The following is a 19,868-nucleotide window of genomic DNA, read 5'->3' as shown; positions in this document are numbered from 1 at the left end:
ACACAAAAACTTGCATAGGGGAGTTCAGGGGAAGTACCATAGGTAGTACAAGGGAGTAGATTAGAGAGTAATAAGTAAGACATAACATAGTGGGAGACTTAATAACTAACTTTATTAACAATAATCAAAATATTTGAGGAAGTGGAGCGGCGACAGCGCACTAGAGCGGCGACAGCGCACTAGAGCGGCGGGTCGGCGCGCGGCACGAGGCGCAGGCCGCGGCGCAGCAACACGGGGCGGGCGGGGCGCGGCGCGGGGCGGGTGGGGCGCAGGGTGGGGCGCGGGGCGGGCGGGGGCGCGCGAGGCCACGATGACGCGCGAGTAGGGGTGCGCGCGGCCCGCCGTCACGGTCACGCCGGGCGCGGGCTCGGGCGCCGCGTCGTCCGCGAACACGATGGGCAGGCGCAGGATGTCGGCGGCGGCCAGCGCGGCGCGGCGCGGCGGCAGCAGCGCCAGCGGCGTGCCCGCCGGCCCGCGCGACACCACGCGACCCTCCTCGCTCCTGCGACACGACACCTTCGCATTAATAGCATTCACACAAACATATTAACTATAACCAGGATTCATTTTGTCTGCAAATTATAAGAAATTCATTAGAAAAACGACAAAGTATCCCCCTTAACGGCGCATGTATTAGCGACACTAACAGCAGCGCGACACCCCGCAGTTGTGTCATCGTCAGCCTTTAGACGTCCCACCGTCGGGCACAGGCCACAAATAATGTGAAGAACTCGATCAATCATAAGGTTAAGCAGCTCAGGCAGTCTATCTGTGCACGAGTGACCAACTGAGTACACGCTCAGGTACTCACCTGAGTACATAGTGTACATCTGCTTGGAAACACATTTGTTAATTTAACCGGATTTTTAACACACGAATACGATTGTACCATCAATAGATACGAGATATAAAGAAAATGTAGATACGCTGCCTTACCCAGGCGGGGCCGGCGCAGGAGCAGCGGGCGGCGTAAGGGCGGCGGGAGGCGCCAGGGCAGTGGGCGGCAGGTGCGCGAACTCCTCGTGGTCGTCGGGCAGCTGCTCGCGCTCGGGGCGCCGGCGCCGCGCGCGCGGCGGCGACTCCTCGCGCGCCTCCCGCGCCTCGCGCGCCTCCGCCGCCTCCGCCTCCGCGCCGCGCGCCGTCCAGCAGCCAGCGCGCGCTCGTCCGCCACCGCCGCGTCCAGCGCGCTCTGCGGCACGCGCCGCCGCCGCCGCAGCGCGCGGCAGGCGCAGCGCCGCGTCCGCGCCGCGCAGCTCCAGCACGCGCCGCCGCGCCGACCGCGCCGCCGCGCGCGCGCCGCGCCAGCACGTGGCGGCGCGGGAGCCCACCACCAGCAGCACAGGCGGCGCCAGCTCGCGCAGCGGGTCGTCGGGCTGCTCGCGCGCGCCCTCGGCCGTCAGCAGCGGCGGCGCCAGCAGCAGCAGCCCCCGCAGCCGCGCGCCGCCGCAGCCCGCCAGCGCCGTGCACAGCGCCGCGCCGGCGCCGAAGCCGCCCAGCACCACCGCACGGTCTCTGTGCGACCACGGATATTTTATTCGTTTGCTGCTTCCGATTCAGTAATAAAGCATGCGAGGTATATTTAGAGGGCTGATATTTATTATAATAGCATGTTCCGTCCATTAATCTCATTGTCAAAGGGCAATGAAAAGAAGTAGTCTCCAGACCAGGGTAAGGGACAAAATAAAGTTGAGAACTAAACTGGTAGACATACTGACATGAATAGACCATCTTAAATGGAGTTGAATGGGTCATATGCTGAGGTGCAAGCAAGACAAATGGAGCAAACAAGTCACTCTGTGGTATCCAAGAGATATGGTAAAAGGAGGCGGTGACATCCAAAAACCAATGAAGAGATGATATCTGTTCCACAAGACAGGACGCAATGAAAGGAGTCGGAGGAGGCCTGTGCCAAGAGGCACACCGTAAAAGTTAAAGGGCTATTATTATTATCATATTTTATATATAGAGCAGAGCGCTTATCACTGACCCGGCCTCCTGCAGCACGTCGGCGAGCGCGGCGCGAACCCCCCCCGCCGCCGCCGCGCACCACGCGTCCGGCGCCGCCGCCGCCGCGCCCGCCTCCAGCACCCGCACGTGCACCAGCGCGCCCAGCCGCCGCGTCCAGCGCTCGTCCGCGCGCGCCCGCCCGCTCCCCACCCACACCAGCCACGGCCCCGCCGCCGCCCACCGGCCGCCCCACCGCCGCCAGCGCGCCGCCGCCTCCCCGCGCCCATCGCGCGCTCCGCCACGCGCGGCGCCATGCGACGCAGCTCCGCCGCCGCCTCCTCGTACAGCCGCCGGGCGCGCGGCGCGCTCAGCAGCGTGGCGTGCAGCCAGGCGCCGGCGCAGGCCGGCGCGCCGCCACGCACGCGGCGGCCGCGGCGCCGCGCAGGCGCCGCGCCGCAGCCCGCGCCGCCTCCAGGCAGCCGGCGAGGCGCTCGAGGCGCATGCGGCGCAGCGCGTCCAGCGCCGCGGCGGCGAGCGCGCGCGGCGCTGGGCGCTGGGCGCGACGCGCGCGCGCCTCAGTCCTCGTCGCCGTCGGAGTCGTCCGGGGCCGGCGGCTCGGCGTGCGGCGGCGGCGGCGGCGCGGGCTCGAGCGCCGTGACGTCGAGGGCGCCGTCGGGCGGCAGGCGCGGCGCCAGCAGCACGCGCACGTGCGCGGCGGCGGCGGCGCCCCGCGCGCGCGCGTACGAGTGCTCCACCCACACGCCGGAGCGCGGCTCCTGCACACACGCGCCGGGTCAGTGCTGGCGGGGCTGGGGGGAGGACTGGGGGGGATGGGGTGTGGGGTACTCACGGGGCCGCCGGCGAGCGCGTGCACATACGCGACGAGGCGCTCGTGCAGGGCAGCCGCTTCACTCGCGTCGTCGCTCGCTTCACCCGCCTGCATTCAAAGTCAAATGTTTTTATCTCAAATTGGCCTTTGCAGGATCCTATGAATAGAATAAAAAAGAGGCGTCTAATGGAGTTTCATATGGGGAGCACATACAAAACACCAAATAGTGGGACGTCATGTTGTCAGTGTACACAACTGTTGTGCACATGCACTTGGTGGCCATTATGGATCCACCACTGTTATAAATAAGATACACTCAACTCCAGAAAACCTAAAGTCTATAAATTGTTATTAAGCCATTTTGTTTCAGAACAATGACAAATAATAATATTAGCCCAAACACGAGGTAGTTTACATATTCAGTTGTTGCGTTCACTCGATCTTCTCTGGTCCATCATCAGGTCAGCTCCACCTTCACTGTTGCATAGTGTTATCAGATATACAGTATCAGACGTACATCTTACTGTCAAGTTTTTAACCTATGCATGCCTACAATTTTCGAAAGTTGCCCTTGATTTCTCAGGGTTTCCATCATCAGATCCCGACCTGATGATTATGGGACACCTGGGAGGAATACCCTATCAAACAAAAAAAGAATTTTGGAAATCGGTCCAGGCGTCTTCATTATCAGACCTTGAAACCTAACCGTGTCAAAGTCAAAGACTTTTCTAACAAGTCCAAACACAGCTATGATACCTACAACATGACATCATGAAGTTGCAGTTCATATGTTCCGCCTTCATCATCAGATCAGTTGGACAGTACTATATTATTACATTGAGATCAGAACTTGGAAAAATGACAAATTTGTAATCTTATAACTATTCCATTACACAGATAGTTACATAGAGCCCAACCAGCAGCAGAGGTTCAACGTTTTAAAATGTATTTAATACTGGCTGTTACTGTCCCCCCATTTCACCCTCGTCCTGTACAAGTTACTTCTTTGACCAGATAATAAGCATGTTAAACTAGGTATAGGATTACATAGCTTCCCATCAATAATATAAATAATTTCAGTAGTTTAGAGCAAACAAATGATGCTTTAAAAACAAGCTAGGTTTGAGCGACGTACCTCATGCGACAGGTCGCCGGCGGCCGGCTGACACACGCTGCCCGTGGCCATCACCATCGAGCCGAGCCGCGAGGCGGCGCTCCCGACACACGACCTGCACTCGGCACGTGCCTCAAACTTCACTTATCACCAGCAAGCGTGCACTTCGCCCTTGTCTCTTTGCCCTTGCATTTATTTACGATTGATTCTTTTAAGTAATAAACTTTTTCTAGGAGAGTTCGGGGTAATACGAAATTTTAATTGCTTTCGCAAGCGGCGTTTCAGTAGTTCTAAGCAAGCTTCCCCCGCTTTCACAGTTCTTCATAGATTTTGAGTTTTACTACTGTAAAGAAAACCTAAACTGTTAAACATAAGATAGTCTAGACATATATAATTAAGTCTTATTCCCATCACAGCATAAAAATACAAAGAAATTACTCTGTCGAATAGAAAATAAATTGTGCGGTACCGAAAGAAAAGAAAGAATTGACAGAATAACAATATTGACAATCTCGTCAGATTCACTTTGACAGTTGCAATAAAGTGTTACCAACTCTAAAAAATATATCCCTAAGCCCGGCCGCAGACATTCGGTTTCTGGATTCCAGATTCAGAAACCGAAATGCTCTTTTTTAACGTTTTTTTATATTAAGCGTTTGTACCGTTTGTATTTTTTTTTATTTATTCTTGGGTCAAAGAAGATGGATCAAAATTGCCCCACGTCCTATAACAATGTGACGTATCTCAAAAAAAAGATAAAAATGTTAAAAAAAATATGGCATACTCTCTTACTTAATTTTTTTACACCTTCATACGAAAAAAATGCTCCAAACATTGTTCAGGCGCTGTTATGAAAACATCGTTCGTAAGACTATTTATGGACCATTTTTAAAAATTATGTTTTTGTTTGATATTGTATACCTCACAGATGGTCCCATATTCATCAGGTCAGGATCTGATGATGGAAACCCTGAGAAATCAAGGGCAACTTTTGAAAGTTGTAGGCATGCGCAGGATAAAACCTTGACACTGAGGTGTACGTCTGATAACACTATGCAAGAGTGGAGGTTTGGAGCTGACCTGATGATGGAGATCAGAGAAGGTCGAGGGAACTCGACAACTAAATATGTAAACAACCTCGTGTTTGGGCTTATATTATTTGTATTGAATAGACCTTTGCAACAGTGAAGGTTTGGAGCTGATCTGATGATGGAGACCAGAGAAGGTCGAGTCAACTCGACAACTGACAACTTTGTCTTTTTTTTGATATACGTCACATTGTTATAGGACATGGGGCAATTTTGTATGGATTATGATCCGTCTTCTTTAGTAATTCAAAGACCCTGTCCTGTCAACCGATTAATTATGTAAATAATATTTACATAAATTATGTGTACGTTTGTTAATTGTTCAATAAACAGGATTAAAAAAAAATATTTAATACAAAAGTGAATGCTCTGATACACAGGGCTACCTTGATTCTGAATGAAAATTTCCGTATGTGTGCGGTGGTCAAACCAAATTGTTCCGTTCTGAGTACCCGAACGCAGAAGAAAATTTTAAACCGAATGTCAGGTTTTTTTCCATCCGGAAAAAGTAAGAACGTGTGCGATCTTGTCAACATCTTGTGAACATGTTTAAGATGTAATGAGATGTACTAAAAACCAAAAAATAATAAAATAGATACAGTCGTGGGAATTATAAACATATGCATAGACTAGACTAAAATAAAACCGTGCCGGTTTCAGTTAGGTACATCTGTTGAAAGGACATTTTCAAAATTAAAGATTCTTAAAAACGATTTAAGATCAACCAGTGGCGTAGCGTGGAGCAAATGCTATTTCGGGGGCGACAAAATTAATTCAATAAAATTTCAGAAAAAGAAGCCCTAGTTTCAACCTTTGCATCCTCAAACAAAAAAATACGCGCTCGCTGCGCTCGCGGCTCGAAGGGTCATAATCAGTTTTGCACGCGGGCGAAGAAACACCTAGCGGCGGGCCTGATTCGACGGGTGTACCCAGTAACGTCGTTTCCTCTATTTCTTGTTTAACGCCAGTAAATGTGCAACAGCAATCAATTCGTCATAGTCCATGTCGTGCTTTCAATGAGGTTCCTCTTTACGTACTGGTCACGTAAATTCCGAATAAAAATTCCTGATCAGTAAACCGAATGTGTGCGTCCGGCCCTCAACTACGTTAGGTTAATCAAAGTTGGGTTTTAATGGGTTAGGTTGCCCAAAATTAAGTTAGGTTAGGTTTTTTTTTTTTTAATATTGCACCCGCCATCTTGGGTACTGCCGTGTACCTCTGACGTAATCAGAGTCTTTGTATTTCTTATGTTTTTTATTTTCTTTGTTGTGGAGAAAGACGCTCCGGTTTAAGCTGAAGCGTTTCTCTCCACGACAATTTTACAAATTTGTTCTGCAAACATGAGGAAATCGCCTCTTAATTTTTTATTTGCGATGAGCTCGAAGGCTCTACTGACTGCCACATCTGTTTCGAGTCTTTGGGCGAGGTCAAAACGTTTTCTCTCGAATATAGGGCATTGAAAAAGAATGTGCTGAACGGATTCCTCAACCGCAGGATCGCAGACGCATGACGGGCTCTCCCGACACTTGAAGCGGTGCAGATATTGGGAGAACCCCCCATGGCCTGTAAAGATGTTTGTTAAGATTCCCTGCGGTTGTATTTTTCGCACCAGACGATATGCCTCCCTCGCGTCCGGGAAAAACACTCTCGTGACGGAGGCCGTCTCGCCCGTTGTGTACCTTCGGTTCCATTCGCCAAGAGAGTCTCCACGAAGTTCACTCCTGACGAATGAGACCGGGCACCGGTCGTAGTCAGGCTTCCTCCGGCTCGAGAGTGCTGCTTCTTTTGCTAGCTCGTCGGCGCGCTCGTTTCCATCGATGCCGGCGTGGGCCTTGATCCAGAACAAGGTCACAGCTTTGCCAAGGGTCAAGGCCACGCTGAGGTTTCGGCGCGCCTCGATTGCGAGGGAGTGCATAGACCCGGGATTGGTCACCGTCTGCAAGGCCGCCCGTGAGTCGCTATAAATGCCGCAGCTCTCCGCTCCGCTGTTCAGGGCTTCGCTAGTGGCCCTGCATATGGCCAGGAGTTCAGCCTGGTAGACTGTGCAGTACGCTGGCAAGCTCAGTTTTCGGCTCCGTAGTTCGGTCTGGTTGTCCCATATGGACAACGCAGCACCGACTTTGCCCTGGAACTTGCTGCCGTCTGTGAAAATTCTGAGCGACTGCACGTTGTGTTGGTCTACCAGGCTTCGGTCATCTAGACACCTGAAGTTCAGGTCCATACGCAAGGCGGGGTGTGGTAGCTCTGCAAATCCAACCACCCGCTCAACCTCCCGGTCTCCCAGCACTAGCCGGGTTGACCCTTTGCGAGCCTCATATAGGCCGGCTGCTTCCTTGACGCGTAGGTCCAGAGGTAGTAACCCGGCGAGTAGTAGGGCCGAGTTTAGGGAGACGGTGCGGTAGGATTTGCAGATCTTCTGTGCGAAGCCCCGCTGGACGGTGTTTAAGAGCTTGCGGACACAAATTTTTTGAGCGGCGGGCGACCATGCCGCTGCGGCGTATAGGATGACGGGCTCCACTGCTGCCGTATAGATTGTGCGGACGACGTCGGGGTGCAGTCCCCAGCTTATTTTTGCAGCTCGTTGGAGTTGCTTCGCGATATTGAGGGCCTTCCTACAGACGTTGGCGACGTGGGTGTTAAAGGTCAGCTTATCGTCTATAGTCAGGCCCAAGATCTTTATTTCGCGAGACATGCCAATGTCGACCCCGCCCATGCGCAGGAGTGGGGTGTCATGCTTAAGCTTGTTTGTTAGCAGCATTGCGCAGGTCTTGTGCGGCGCAAACTTGAGTTTGTTTCTGACTCCCCACTCCTGAACAAACTCGAGGGCGGCATTGGCATGTCGCTGCACCTCCAGCGCAGTATCCCCGGCAAACAGCAGAACCACGTCATCGGCGAACGCCTGGCACACAACCCGCGGTCATGTAAGTTCTTGAGGAGGGATCTAGGAGGACGTTCCAGAGTATCGGCCCGCTGATCGAGCCTTGGACGCAACCCTTTGCGTGTTTCTACAATGTTCGACTCCGGCATACCTTAGTCGCACATCTGTCGCCAAGGTAGCTGTCGAGTAGCCGCCTAATGTTGACCGGACACTTTTCCTCCGCCAGTCTGACCTTTATGGCTGGCCACCAGGCGCTGTCGAAGGCGCCCTCTATATCCAGCGAGACGATGGTGACCAACTTTTTGTTCTTGATTTCAACCTTTATTTGGTTCACTAGATTATAGAGGGCGTCCTCGGTGCTCCTCTGGGGCATGAAGCCGTACTGGCGGGTACTCAGCCTCGGCACTAGGTGCCACTGGAGCCTCGTGACAACCATCTTCTCCAGGACCTTTCCTAACACGGGCAGGAGCCCGATCGGCCTATATGACTTGGCGTTTGTGTAGTTGTCCTTGCCCGGCTTCCTCAGTACCACAACTGTGGCTTCCTTCCACTTCTTGGGGAAGTGGCCCAGACTGAGGCATTTGTTGGCCAGGGCAAGGAACGCCTCGGGGTCCTGGAGAATTGCCTGGCGACAGATGTCCGCGGTGAGACCGTCCGCGCCTGGCGCCTTTTTAGGGTTAAAAGAGGACACTGCTGTTATGAGCTCATGCGGAGTAAAAGGCGGGTCATGTTCTTCATCATAAACCCGGTCGTTTACCCGCATGGCCAAACGCCGGATGTCCTTTTGTTCTTCAGTGTCCTCTTCTCCCAGGTCGTGCGGATAAAATGTCTCAGCCAGGTGCGATGCGGATTCTGCCGGAGTCAAATATATACCGCTTTTAATTAGGGTTGCGTCCTCGTGCCGTGTTGCGGTACGCCCTATCACCCTGTAAATGCCCTCCCACATCCCCTCCCTGTCCTGCTTGGTGCAGAACTCCGTCCAGCTCCTCGTTTGGGCTATCATGGCTTTAATTTCATAGTTTGTTTTGTGTTGCAGGTACTCTTCGACGACGGACTGCCTTCGGATTGGAGCGGCGCAGCGGACTCTTCTCTTCCTGGTGGCGACCTCCTTCTTCAGGCTTTCGAGCTCCTGGGACCACCACGGCAAGGTAATTTTTTCCGAGTTTTTCTTCTTCGGTATAGTTTCTTGACATGACTTTTGTATTACTTCTAAATATTTGTTTATGATTATTTCTAAATTTTGACTATTTTCAATTTCTTCGAATTTTGACTTATTTATGTTTTCTTCTATTTTAAACTGGGCCAGTTTCTCACGAAACTGGACCCAGTTTGCTTTTTTGGTGTTGAACATCCTAGTAGTAGATTTTACTGCTATGCCTAAAGATTTTTGCAAATTTATCCTAAATTTTATGCCGTTATGGTCCGAGCTCGTCAGTCCCTCGTCTACCTCCCAGCCTTCGACCAGGCAGAGAAGATCCGCCGAGCATGCCGTCACGTCGACGTGACTGCAGTATCTCCTGCCCCCTCGGATGGTGTCAAAAGTGGGCAGGGTGCCGCTGTTGAGTACCTGCAACTCCAGCTCGTCCAATGTGGAGCATAGCTCCTCCCCCCTGCTGTCCTCCGTAAGGCTCCCCCACCATGGGCTCTTTGCGTTAAAATCGCCTCCGATGAGAAGGTGGCGACTTCCCAGCTTCCGCCTGACCGCTCTGAGGTGCTCCAGGTACGAGTCCATGGGCTTGTCCGGTTCGAAGTACACCGATGCTGCTGCGATTTCCCAGGCTTGGGTCCGGATCCTCACCACGACGATGTTATGGGTGGTGAGTTCTGGGCACTGTTTGACGTCGAGGTCGTGGTCGAGCACTACAATGGCAGCTTTTACAGTGCCCTCTCCCTCCTCCGAAGCCTGGTAGATCCGCGCCCCCCGGTAGCTCCGCATTCTCCGGACAGAGCCCACGTAAGGCTCTTGGATGAGAGCGAAAGATGACTTCGACCGTGAAGCGGCCTCAAGCAGCTCGGCGGTCGCCAGCTGCTTTCTCTGAAGGTTGGCCTGCAGAACTTTGTATGACCTGGTGTCCACTGCGGCGCCCTCAGCAATATCCGATTTTTGACCTGGCCAGTGCGTCCCATCTGCGTCTCACCGGGCAGTCCGGGCTGAACGCATTATGCGTCGTTCCCTCCAGCCCGGCTCTAGTGCAGTTACAACAGGATGGGGGCGCATTGGCTTTCGCTTCTGGGCAAGAATTGCGTAAGTGAGGGCCACCGCAGTGGCTGCAGGCTTCCTCTTTTTCTGTGCAAAGGCGTCTGCCGTGCCCATATCCTAAGCATATGCAGGAGCATTGGACCAGGGGAGATTGGTCTTCCACCCTGATCCGCTGCATGTCTATATACACGGCAGACGTCCCCGTCAATCTGCTCCAGAGGGTGGGGGAGACTCTCGCAACAATGTGGCACATCAGCTGGTTCCGGGCCCTTTTCCTATATTTTATTATGACGCGGTCATCCTCAGCCGCAAGGTCGGCGAAGAGCTTGGTGTTCTGCGTCCTCAGGGCTTTCGTGACGTCCTCGTCGGTGTTGTAGCTGAGGACGTCCCTGAGGATAATGAGCGGGTCTAGGTTTGCTGCGTCTTGGACGGTCAGGTGTTGACCGGCTGACCTAAGCTTTTCCCGGACCCTGCTCCGCTCCTCCTCGTCCCTGCAGCTGATGACGACCTTGCTGTCCTTGGCCTTTCTGACCCTGTCAATGCGGTAACCACCTTCTTTGGCGTTAATAGCAGTGCGGATTTTATCCAGCACCTGCTCGCCAGTTTCTTGTTTATCGTTGGAGGCGACCACAACCGAGTGCAGTGTTGGTCGCGGTGATGCTGCGAGCGGCTTTGGTGCCGCCAACACACCCGCGTATGTGGTCGCGTCCAGCGCTGTCGTGTGTTTGGACAGACTTTGTTGGAGTTCCTCCATTTTTTCGGCGCTCTCCTTCACAAGCCTACTGTGGTCCGCCAGTGAGGAGAGCAGCTGGGAGTACTCTTGGCTGCAATGTTCCGGTAGCACCGCACCGACAGTGGCTGGTTGTTCTTTTTTTGAAGATATAAGGCCCCTCCCCTTGTCCGCTTCCCCATCCCTCACCATGCGATAGAGGGTGTCTATAGCCATGGTGACATCCTCCTTGATGTCGGTCCGGAGGTTCCGGCTTTGGCCAAGAGCGATCTTGGCCTTAGTTACCAAGTTTCTGGCTTCTTGCACCCTGCTGACGGAGGCTGGGGGTTTTGGGGCCTCTGCCGTCCCGGTGAGCTTCTCTGGAGCTGGTGACACGCTCTTTAGTATTGTGATCTTTTTAGGTTTCACCGGGGCGGCAGGTGCCGAGCTGGGCAAGGGGGTTTGGCTAGACTCCAACACCTCGATGCTCCTCCTGACGTTTGTGTTAGTCGGCTGAGCCGGGCTCACATTTGAAGAATTGCCAGGAGAAGCATCTTGGGCTGGAGGAGCATTCTTCCTGTTAACGGGCGTTCGGATTCCAAACATATTTAGTTTTGTTTGCTGGCGAAGGACAAAAAGACAGTTTTTCTATGATGGATGGCGGCGTTCGAGCAGCTAGCTGTGTGGGCACCTTAGCAGGGCTACTCTTCTTGCTAGGAAGAAGGGTCCAAAGGGCCCTGGTTAGCCTGTGGGTACTTCACGAAGCTAATTGCCGTCGCGTGCTCGTCCTTGTGCAATGCACCGTCCAGTGTATAGGGCTGGAAGGTGCTGTCAACAGTTTCAAAAGTCAAATTAGAACGGATCAAAAGATCTAATAGTGCTTTGTGATAATTGTATAGGTTTTAAAATAGTTTGTTAAAACAGTCAAATATATTAGAAAAATAAAATAATTAAATAAAAAACATAGATAAAAAAAGTACGAATTAAAATTTCGGTCACAGTTGACTAGAGTAGATAAGTCGGCAGCCAAAAAAGCTGTGGGTTCAAATTTTTTGAATAAAATCTAAGTGCAGCGGTCAATAGACACGTTACACTGCGTGAGAAAAGATAACTTATGTTGGGGACTGCGCCCCGGTCAACTGATTGGTCAAAAATGTTTTGATAACTTTTCTTGGATAACACAGTACTTCAACCTACGCTAAAAACTTCTTAATTTGAGTAAAAGAGCCCAGATTAAAGCGAATTTTATGTAATCCAAGTCAGGAGACTACTGGGATGCAAAATCCGTCAAAAAATAATTTTCAAAAATTTGGTCCCAAAGTCACACCCTTTCCTATAGTAAATTTTTCGTCTCGGCGAGCCCTAGCCAGCTGTCCAGAAACTAGAATAGGCTTTACTAGAAATTTTGAAAATTTTGGTATAATTTCGATAATTTCGACGTCCAAACCTACCCAAAATCGTGCAAAATGCAGTCAGGAAGACAGGTCGGATTGGTAAGTATTTAATAAAATTTTTACAATGAAAAAATCTAGTCAGAATTTTGATAAATAATTAATTTTGTGTTTTTTACAGGTCGAGAAGGGTGGGGGTGTCAAAAAATCGGGTCACCCCGCTTCGATGTCGCGTTTGAAGGGTTATCGCGTGCTTACAAGCCTGTTGTAGCTATTATACGCAAGTAAGGTTAGGTTAGGTTAGGTTAGGTTAGGATAGGTTAGGTTAGGTTAGGTTAGGTTAGGTTTGAGAGGCGAACTCCCGTCGGGCGCCGACTTGACGTGTTATGCGGACGACACGCTTGTCACTGCCCGGGGGAGCTCGCACAGGGAAGCAGCGTTGATAGCCACGGCTGCGGTGTCACAGGTGGTGAACCGCATCCGGCGCCTGGGCCTGGAGGTGGCCCTCAACAAGTCGGAGGCCATGGTGTTTCATGGCCCCGACGCGCGCCGCCGTCGGGATCACACATCGTGGTCGGTGGAGCCCGGATAGCTGTCGAGTCCACCATGAAGTATCTGGGATTGGTGCTCGACAGCCGATGGGAATTCGGCCCCCACTTCCGGCGGCTGGTGCCCAAGCTGATGGGTGCAGCGGGCGCGCTGTCAACGTTGCTTCCTAACATGGGGGGCCCGAGCGCCGCCTGTAGGCGGTTGTACGTGGGAATCGTGCGGTCCATGGCCTATATGGGGCCCTGTGTGGGCGATGGACCTGGCGGCCAGCACTCTAGCCATTCTGCGCAGACCGCAGAGGGCGATGGCCGTCAGAGTCGTCCGCGGGTATCGCACGATTTCCTACGAGGCGGCTTGCGTCCTGGCCGGATCCCCGCCCTGGGACCTAGAGGCTAAAGTACTCGCGTCGCTGTATCGGTGGCGCGAGGAAGAGCGGCACGGGACTCGAGGCCGGTGCAGCGGCAGATAGCGCAGCGCCGAGCAGAGCTCCGTCAGGTCTTGGTGGCGGAATGGCGGCAGAGGCTTCTGCGCCCTACCGCCGGCCTCGCCACCGTCGAGGCGATCCGGCCAGTGCTCGACGACTGGCTCGGGAGAAGGCACGGCTCCCTGTCGTTCAGGGTGACGCAGGTGCTGTCGGGGCACGGCTGCTTCGGCAAGTACCTGTGTCGCATAGGCAGGAGCCGGACGCTCGGTGCCACCACTGCGTCCATGGCGGGAGGACACGGCGCAACACACGTTCGTTCAGTGTGTTGCTTGGGAGAGCAGCGCTGTGTCCTCACAAATGAAGTAGGAGGCGATCTGTCGCTGCCGGCCGTGGTACGGAAGATGGTCGGCAACGCAGAGTCGTGGGACGCAGTGGTGTCCTTCTGCGAGGACGTGATGTCGCAGAAGGAAGCTGCGGAACGGGAGAGGAGATTTCAACTGCCGATCCCGCCCGCAGCAGGCGCTCCGGGCGCCGGAGGAGGGCAGACAACGCCCTCTTCCGCCCCCCATGAACGGGTCCAGGGGCGAAGGACTTGGGAAGTCCCGCCCCTATTCAACGGACCCGAGGCGGAGGCGCGCGCGGGTGTCGACGCGCGCCTCTGAGGCGTTGCACGGGGGAGTTTAACACCTCACCCCCCCGTGCCCGAGGCGAGGCCCGCAAGGCGGGCCAGCACCAGTGCGGGGCTGCGGAAGAATTTGGATTCCCGCGGCCCGCGCCCACGTGTAAGGAGGGACACAGGGGGTTTTAGCCGGTAGAGTCCGGCACACCCCTCCGCCTCTCCCCAGGCGGAGAAGTCCATGAGGATTTCCCCGAGAAAAAAAAAAAAAAAAAAAGGTTAGGTTAGGTTAGGTTAGGTTAGGTTAGGTTAGGTTAGGTTAGGTTAGGTTAGGTTAGGTTAGGTTAGGTTAGGTTAGGTTAGGTTAGGTTAGGTTAGGTTAGGTTAGGTTAGGTTAGGTTAGGTTAGGTTAGGTTAGGTTAGGTTAGGTTAGGTTAGGTTAGGTTAGGTTGGGTTAGGTTGGGTTGGGTTAGGTTAGGTTAGGTTAGGTTGGGTTAGGTTGGGTTAGGTTGGGTTGGGTTAGGTTGGGTTGGGTTGGGTTAGGTTGGGTTAGGTTGGGTTAGGTTAGGTTGGGTTAGGTTAGGTTAGGTTAGGTTGGGTTGGGTTGGGTTAGGTTGGGTTGGGTTAGGTTGGGTTGGGTTGGGTTAGGTTAGGTTGGGTTAGGTTGGGTTAGGTTGGGTTAGGTTAGGTTGGGTTAGGTTGGGTTGGGTTAGGTTAGGTTGGGTTAGGTTGGGTTAGGTTAGGTTAGGTTAGGTTAGGTTGGGTTAGGTTAGGTTGGGTTAGGTTGGGTTAGGTTAGGTTAGGTTAGGTTAGGTTAGGTTAGGTTAGGTTAGGTTAGGTTAGGTTAGGTTGGGTTAGGTTAGGTTAGGTTAGGTTAGGTTAGGTTAGGTTAGGTTAGGTTAGGTTAGGTTAGGTTAGGTTAGGTTAGGTTAGGTTAGGTTAGGTTAGGTTAGGTTAGGTTAGGTTAGGTTAGGTTAGGTTAGGTTAGGTTAGGTTAGGTTAGGTTAGGTTTTTTTTTTTTTTTTTTTTTTGTACCAAATCCGCCACATTTATTGGCGCCTAAGTAATGCTAATTCTCTTTCATACCAGTTCTCGCTGATTTTCCTCTCGTACTTTCATGCTTCATACAGTGTCTTTCTACTATCCTTCCTCATTCATTCTCGTGGGTGGGACTCCCACTTTTGTTTTCCTATTCTATTTCCTATTCTATTATTACATTTATTAAAATTTTAGTAGGGGAAATGAGTTCTCTTACTCCTTTTTTATTTTACAACTTATTATAATAATATTTTACGTTCTTATATACTATTTGTTTTATTTCACTTATATTCTACCATGTTACACATTCTATCTTTCTTATGACTATTTCTAATTTTCTTATGTACTACACTTACAGTTTTTTGCTTCTTATTACTATGTTTCTATGTTATAATCTATATTATAAATAAAACATAGTTTTATACACTACTGTTTCTTTTTATAACGGTTTTGGCTACATTCTCGCAGTACTCTAAAAATTTATTTCTACACCTGCCCGACATCACGTCTCTCACGTTGTCCCTCGTCAATACGACATCTAGTTGGCTTTCTAAGTTGTATCTGTCCCGTGAGAAAATTGGACACTCTAGAATTATATGCGGGACACTCTCTTCTGCGGTTAGGTCGCAGACGCACGATGGTCTCTCCTTACACTTGAAACGGTTCAAGTATTCTGAGAACCCACCGTGCCCTGTTAATACCTGTGTGAGAACGCCTGTTGGCCGCACCTGTTTCACAATACGGAAGGCGGCGATGGCGTCAGGAAGAAACATCTTCGTCACCGAGGCCGTCTCGCCCGACACATATCTCCGATTCCACTCACCAAGCGAATCCTGACGGATTTGTCGCCTGATGTATGAAATCGGACATTGGTCGTAGTCTGGCTTCCTCCGTGACGACAATGCTGCCTCCTTCGCCAGCTCGTCCGCACGCTCATTCCCCGGCAGGCCCGCGTGGGCTTTGATCCAGAACAGAGACACAGCTTTGCTCTGGTCCAAGGCTTGAGACAAATTTGCTCGCGCGCGGACCGCCAGGGGATGAAGCGAGCCATGGTTTGACAGCGTCTGCAATGCTGCCATTGAGTCGCTGTACAAACCATAGCTCGATTCCGTGCGTTTGAGGATTACGTCTGTTGCCCTGCAAATGGCCAGGAGTTCCGCCTGGTAGACCGTGCAGTACGCGGCAAGGCTAAGTTTGAGGTTCTGGACTTCGCCTTCATTATTCCATAAGGATAATGCGGCTCCGACCTTCCCCTCAATCTTGCTGCCGTCAGTGAAAATTCGCACTGTCTGCACGTTGTATGTGTCTACCTGCTGTTGATCAGCAAGGCACACGAACTCCAGGGGCATTTGCGTGGCTGGATGAGGGGCTTCTGCAAACCTCACCATACTCTCTATCTCTCTATCGCCCGGCACAAACTGGGACGACCCTCTCCTCGCCGCATACAGGGCTGCTGCCTCTTGTATGCGGAGGTCTAGAAGTATCCCAGAGAGCACCAGTGCGGCATTGAGAGACAGTACGGTAGGATTTACAGAGCTTCTGGACGAATCCTCTCTGGACAGAGGCAAGCCGCTTCCGTATTCCTGCTTAGCGGTAGCGGGGCCAGCAGCAGCCGCGTACGTGATGATAGGTTCGATGGTTGCTGTGTAAATGGTGTGGATTATGTCTCGATGTAGTCCCCAACTGATTTTTGCGGCGCGGGAAAGCTGCTTATATATTTCGGCTGCCTTCTTGCAAACGTTTGCGGTGTGTTCGTTGAACGTGAGTTTTTCGTCGATGGTGAGTCCTAAAAGCTTCATCTTCTTCACCATACCAATGTCGACCCCGGCCATGTTCAGGATTGGGGTGTCGTACTTAAGCTTATTGGTTATGAGCATCGCACAAGTCTTGTGCGGTGCAAACCTGAGCTTGTTCCTGACTCCCCACTCCCGAACATGGGCGAGGGCTGCATTGGTGATCCGTGAGACTTCAGCTGCAGTGTCCCCATCCACGACGAGGACGATGTCGTCCGCAAACGCCTGGACAAAGTTCCCACGCCGTTCCAGGTCCTGTAGTAGTGGGTCCAGAAGTAGGTTCCACAGGATTGGTCCACCGATTGACCCTTGGACACAGCCTTTGTTCGTCTCTCTTGTGCATTCCTCTCCGGCATATCGAACCCTGACTTTCCTACTGTCGAGATAGCTGTCTAGTAGCCTCCTGACATTTACCGGGCACCCTTCCTCAGCCAGTCTGACTCTAATGGCAGGCCACCAGGCGCTATCGAACGCTCCCTCTATATCCAATGACACCAAGACAATTAGCTTTTTCAGCCTCAACTTGTCCTGTACGTGTTTCACTAGCGTATAGAGGGCGTCCTCGGTGCTCCTCTGGGGCATAAAGCCAAACTGACGAGTACTGAGCCGCGGCACGAGCTGCCATTTAATCCGTGCTACTATCATCCTCTCCAGGACCTTTCCCAAGACCGGCAGCAGACCTATCGGTCTATACGACTTGGGGCTCTGATAATTGTCCTTGCCCGGTTTTCTGAGGACCACCACCGTTGCCTCTTTCCAGATGTCCGGGAAATGTGCCAGTTCTAGGCATTTGTTGTATAGGGCAAGGAACGCGTCCGGGTCCTGGTAGATTGCTCGACTGCAGATATCTGATGTTAATCCATCCCTCCTGGTGCTTTCTTCGGATTGAAACCTGCCACGGCGGTCTTCAGCTCCAGTGATGTAAACGGTGGATCATGGTATTCATCATGAGTCCACCCGTTTATTCGACTGGCTGCTTCCTAATCATCTTGTGGTCTGCGTTGTCCTCTTCTTCTGTGTCCTTTGGATAGAACGTATCTGCAAGTAGGGCTGCCGATTCTCTTGGGTTTAGGAATGCACCATCGCTAGATAGGGTCAAGTCTTCCTGTCTCCTGGTGGTTCTGCCTATGATCCTGTAGATACCTTCCCACATTCCCTCTCGATCTTGCTTCCGGCAAAACTCCTTCCAACTGGCGACTTGGGCTTTCTTTTCTTCGATCTCATACTCTTCTTTTGCTTTCAGGTACGCGTCAAGGACCATCGCTCTCCGGACCGGTGCGGCATTGCGGATGCGGTTCTTCTTTCTTGTTACCTCCTTTCTCATCAAGGCGAGCTCCTCGGACCACCACGGAATTGTAAGTTTACATTTGTTTTAACTTGTGGAATGGCTTGTTCACATGCTTCTTGAATAATTTTTCTATATATTATAACTGTCTCTTCCATTTTTGTTTGCTATTAATTAACTTTATACTTTCTAAATTTAAGTGATTTTCTTCTTTCAGTTTCTCTAAGTTTGTCTTAAATTTTTCCCAGTCCGCTTTCCTTGTGTTGAATTTTCTTGTCGTCCTGCTTATGTTCATACCCTTTTCCCTTTTTACCTTAACATTAAAAAATATCGTGTTGTGGTCCGAGGACGTTGCACTTGTGTCGACCCGCCAGTCGTCTACCAGGTCAAAGAGGTTGAGCGAGCATGCCGTGACATCTACATGGCTTTTAAACGCTCTACCACCTCTCATGGTATCGAAAGTAGGGGTGTCGCCAGTGTTCAGTACCTGAAGCTCTAACTCTTCCAGGGTCCCGGACATATCTTCACCCCTGGGGTCTTCTACAGTACTGCCCCACCAGGAACTCTTTGCGTTGGCGTCGCCACCCATCAGCAATCCACCGTTGGCCACTTCCGTTTTGATCTGGGCGATCTGGTTCAGGTATGGCCCTATCGGTTGGTCTGGCTCAAAATAGTATGAGACTACTGCGATTTCCCAGGCTTTGGTTCGGATCCCCACCACGACGATGTTGTTTGTGGTGAGTTTCGGGTGGGGGATAACATCAAGGTCATCATCAAAGACAGCTATTGCTGCCTTAACCCTCCCACTTCCTTCATCCTCGCACTGGTAGATTCTCGCACCACGGTAGTTCTTCATACTTCGCCTCGCCCCCACGTACGGCTCCTGAATCAGCGCCCATGCGATCTGCCTTTCACTGGCCTCTAATAAGAGTTCGGTGGTAGCCAGTTCCTTGCGTTGTAAGTTTGCTTGGGCCACACGGTAAGGTCTTGCTGATTGTTGGACAGGAGTGTTTCTTGGGACAACCTCAGCAGTATGCTACTGCCGTCCTTGCTATTATATCCCATTTCCTCCTAATTGCACAATCCGAACTGAAGGCATTGTGTTCTGTTTTTTCTAGCCTTGCGTGTGTGCAGTTGCAGCATATCGGTGTTGAACCCGCTAACCAATCCGGACAGTCATTTCTTAGGTGCGGTCCGCCGCAGTGACTGCACTTCTCTATGGTTTCCGTGCAGATTCGGCGGCTATGCCCGTATCCAAGACAGAGCGAACATTGGAGGAGTGGGCTCTGGTCTTCGGCCCGTATCCGCTGGAGGTCGATATAAACATATCCTCTTTCTGTCACCCGTCTCCAGATGCTGGGCGAGGTACTAAGCACGATGTGTCCTGTGTGCGGGTTTCTTGCTTTCTTCCTATATTTAACTTCTAACCTATCCGCCTCACCGTCGAGGCCGTGAAAGATACTCGGATTCTGGTTCCTGAGTGCCTTAAGGACGTCCTCATCGGTGTTAGCCAAGAGAACGTCCCTAAGGATCAGCAACGGGTCCTTGTTCTTCACTTCCTCCACGGTGAGGTCAGTTCCATTTTTCTTAAGTCTTTCCTTCACTTTGTCCCTTTCCTCTTTTGTGCCGAAACTCATTATAACTTTTCTATTCTTCGTTTTTCTAACCTTTTCCACCGTGATCCATTCTTCTTTTGCATTCACTGCTTCCCGTATTTTAGTTATAACTTCTTCTCCAGTCTTGCTCTCATCCTCGGTGGTGACAGCTATGGAATGTAGAGCAGTCTGCCTAGGCAATGGATTTCCAGACTGACTTGCCGCTACGCTAGCATATGAGATCTTCTCAATACTGTCTTGGCTAGAGCGTAGTGCCTCTTTCAGTCTGTCCATCATTCCATTGCTTTCGGCGAGCTTCTTGCTGTGCTCTTCCATCACCTTCTTAAGGGACTGCATTTCAGTCTCCATGGTCACTGAGCAGGGGGGTGGGGAGGGGACAGCCACTGAGTCC

General features: G+C 51.8%; 2 protein-coding genes across 2 annotated transcripts; both read right to left on the bottom strand.

The window, feature by feature from the left end:
* Window positions 1–90: 90 nt before the first annotated feature.
* Window positions 91–4,426, bottom strand: LOC110369807 (KAT8 regulatory NSL complex subunit 3). Its single transcript, XM_064038636.1, is given in 9 exon segments — window positions 91–502; window positions 937–1,106; window positions 1,109–1,214; window positions 1,216–1,512; window positions 1,988–2,183; window positions 2,186–2,416; window positions 2,525–2,723; window positions 2,798–2,884; window positions 3,912–4,426. Coding segments are annotated over 9 exon segments (1,725 nt in total). The 5' UTR covers window positions 3,963–4,426; the 3' UTR covers window positions 91–114.
* A 1,840-nt stretch (window positions 4,427–6,266) lies between these two features.
* On the bottom strand, window positions 6,267–11,371 carry LOC126057099 (uncharacterized). Its single transcript, XM_064038635.1, has 3 exons — window positions 10,057–11,371; window positions 8,008–9,983; window positions 6,267–7,877 (listed from the first exon to the last, which is right to left on the bottom strand). The coding sequence occupies exons 1-3, from the start codon at window positions 11,369–11,371 to the stop codon at window positions 6,267–6,269; spliced, it is 4,902 nt and encodes a 1,633-aa protein (XP_063894705.1).
* Window positions 11,372–19,868: the final 8,497 nt, after the last annotated feature.

Source organism: Helicoverpa armigera, chromosome 16 (assembly GCF_030705265.1).
Source record: "Helicoverpa armigera isolate CAAS_96S chromosome 16, ASM3070526v1, whole genome shotgun sequence".
Lineage (NCBI taxonomy): Eukaryota > Metazoa > Arthropoda > Insecta > Lepidoptera > Noctuidae > Helicoverpa > Helicoverpa armigera.
This window is presented reverse-complemented; position numbering and strand designations above follow the sequence as displayed.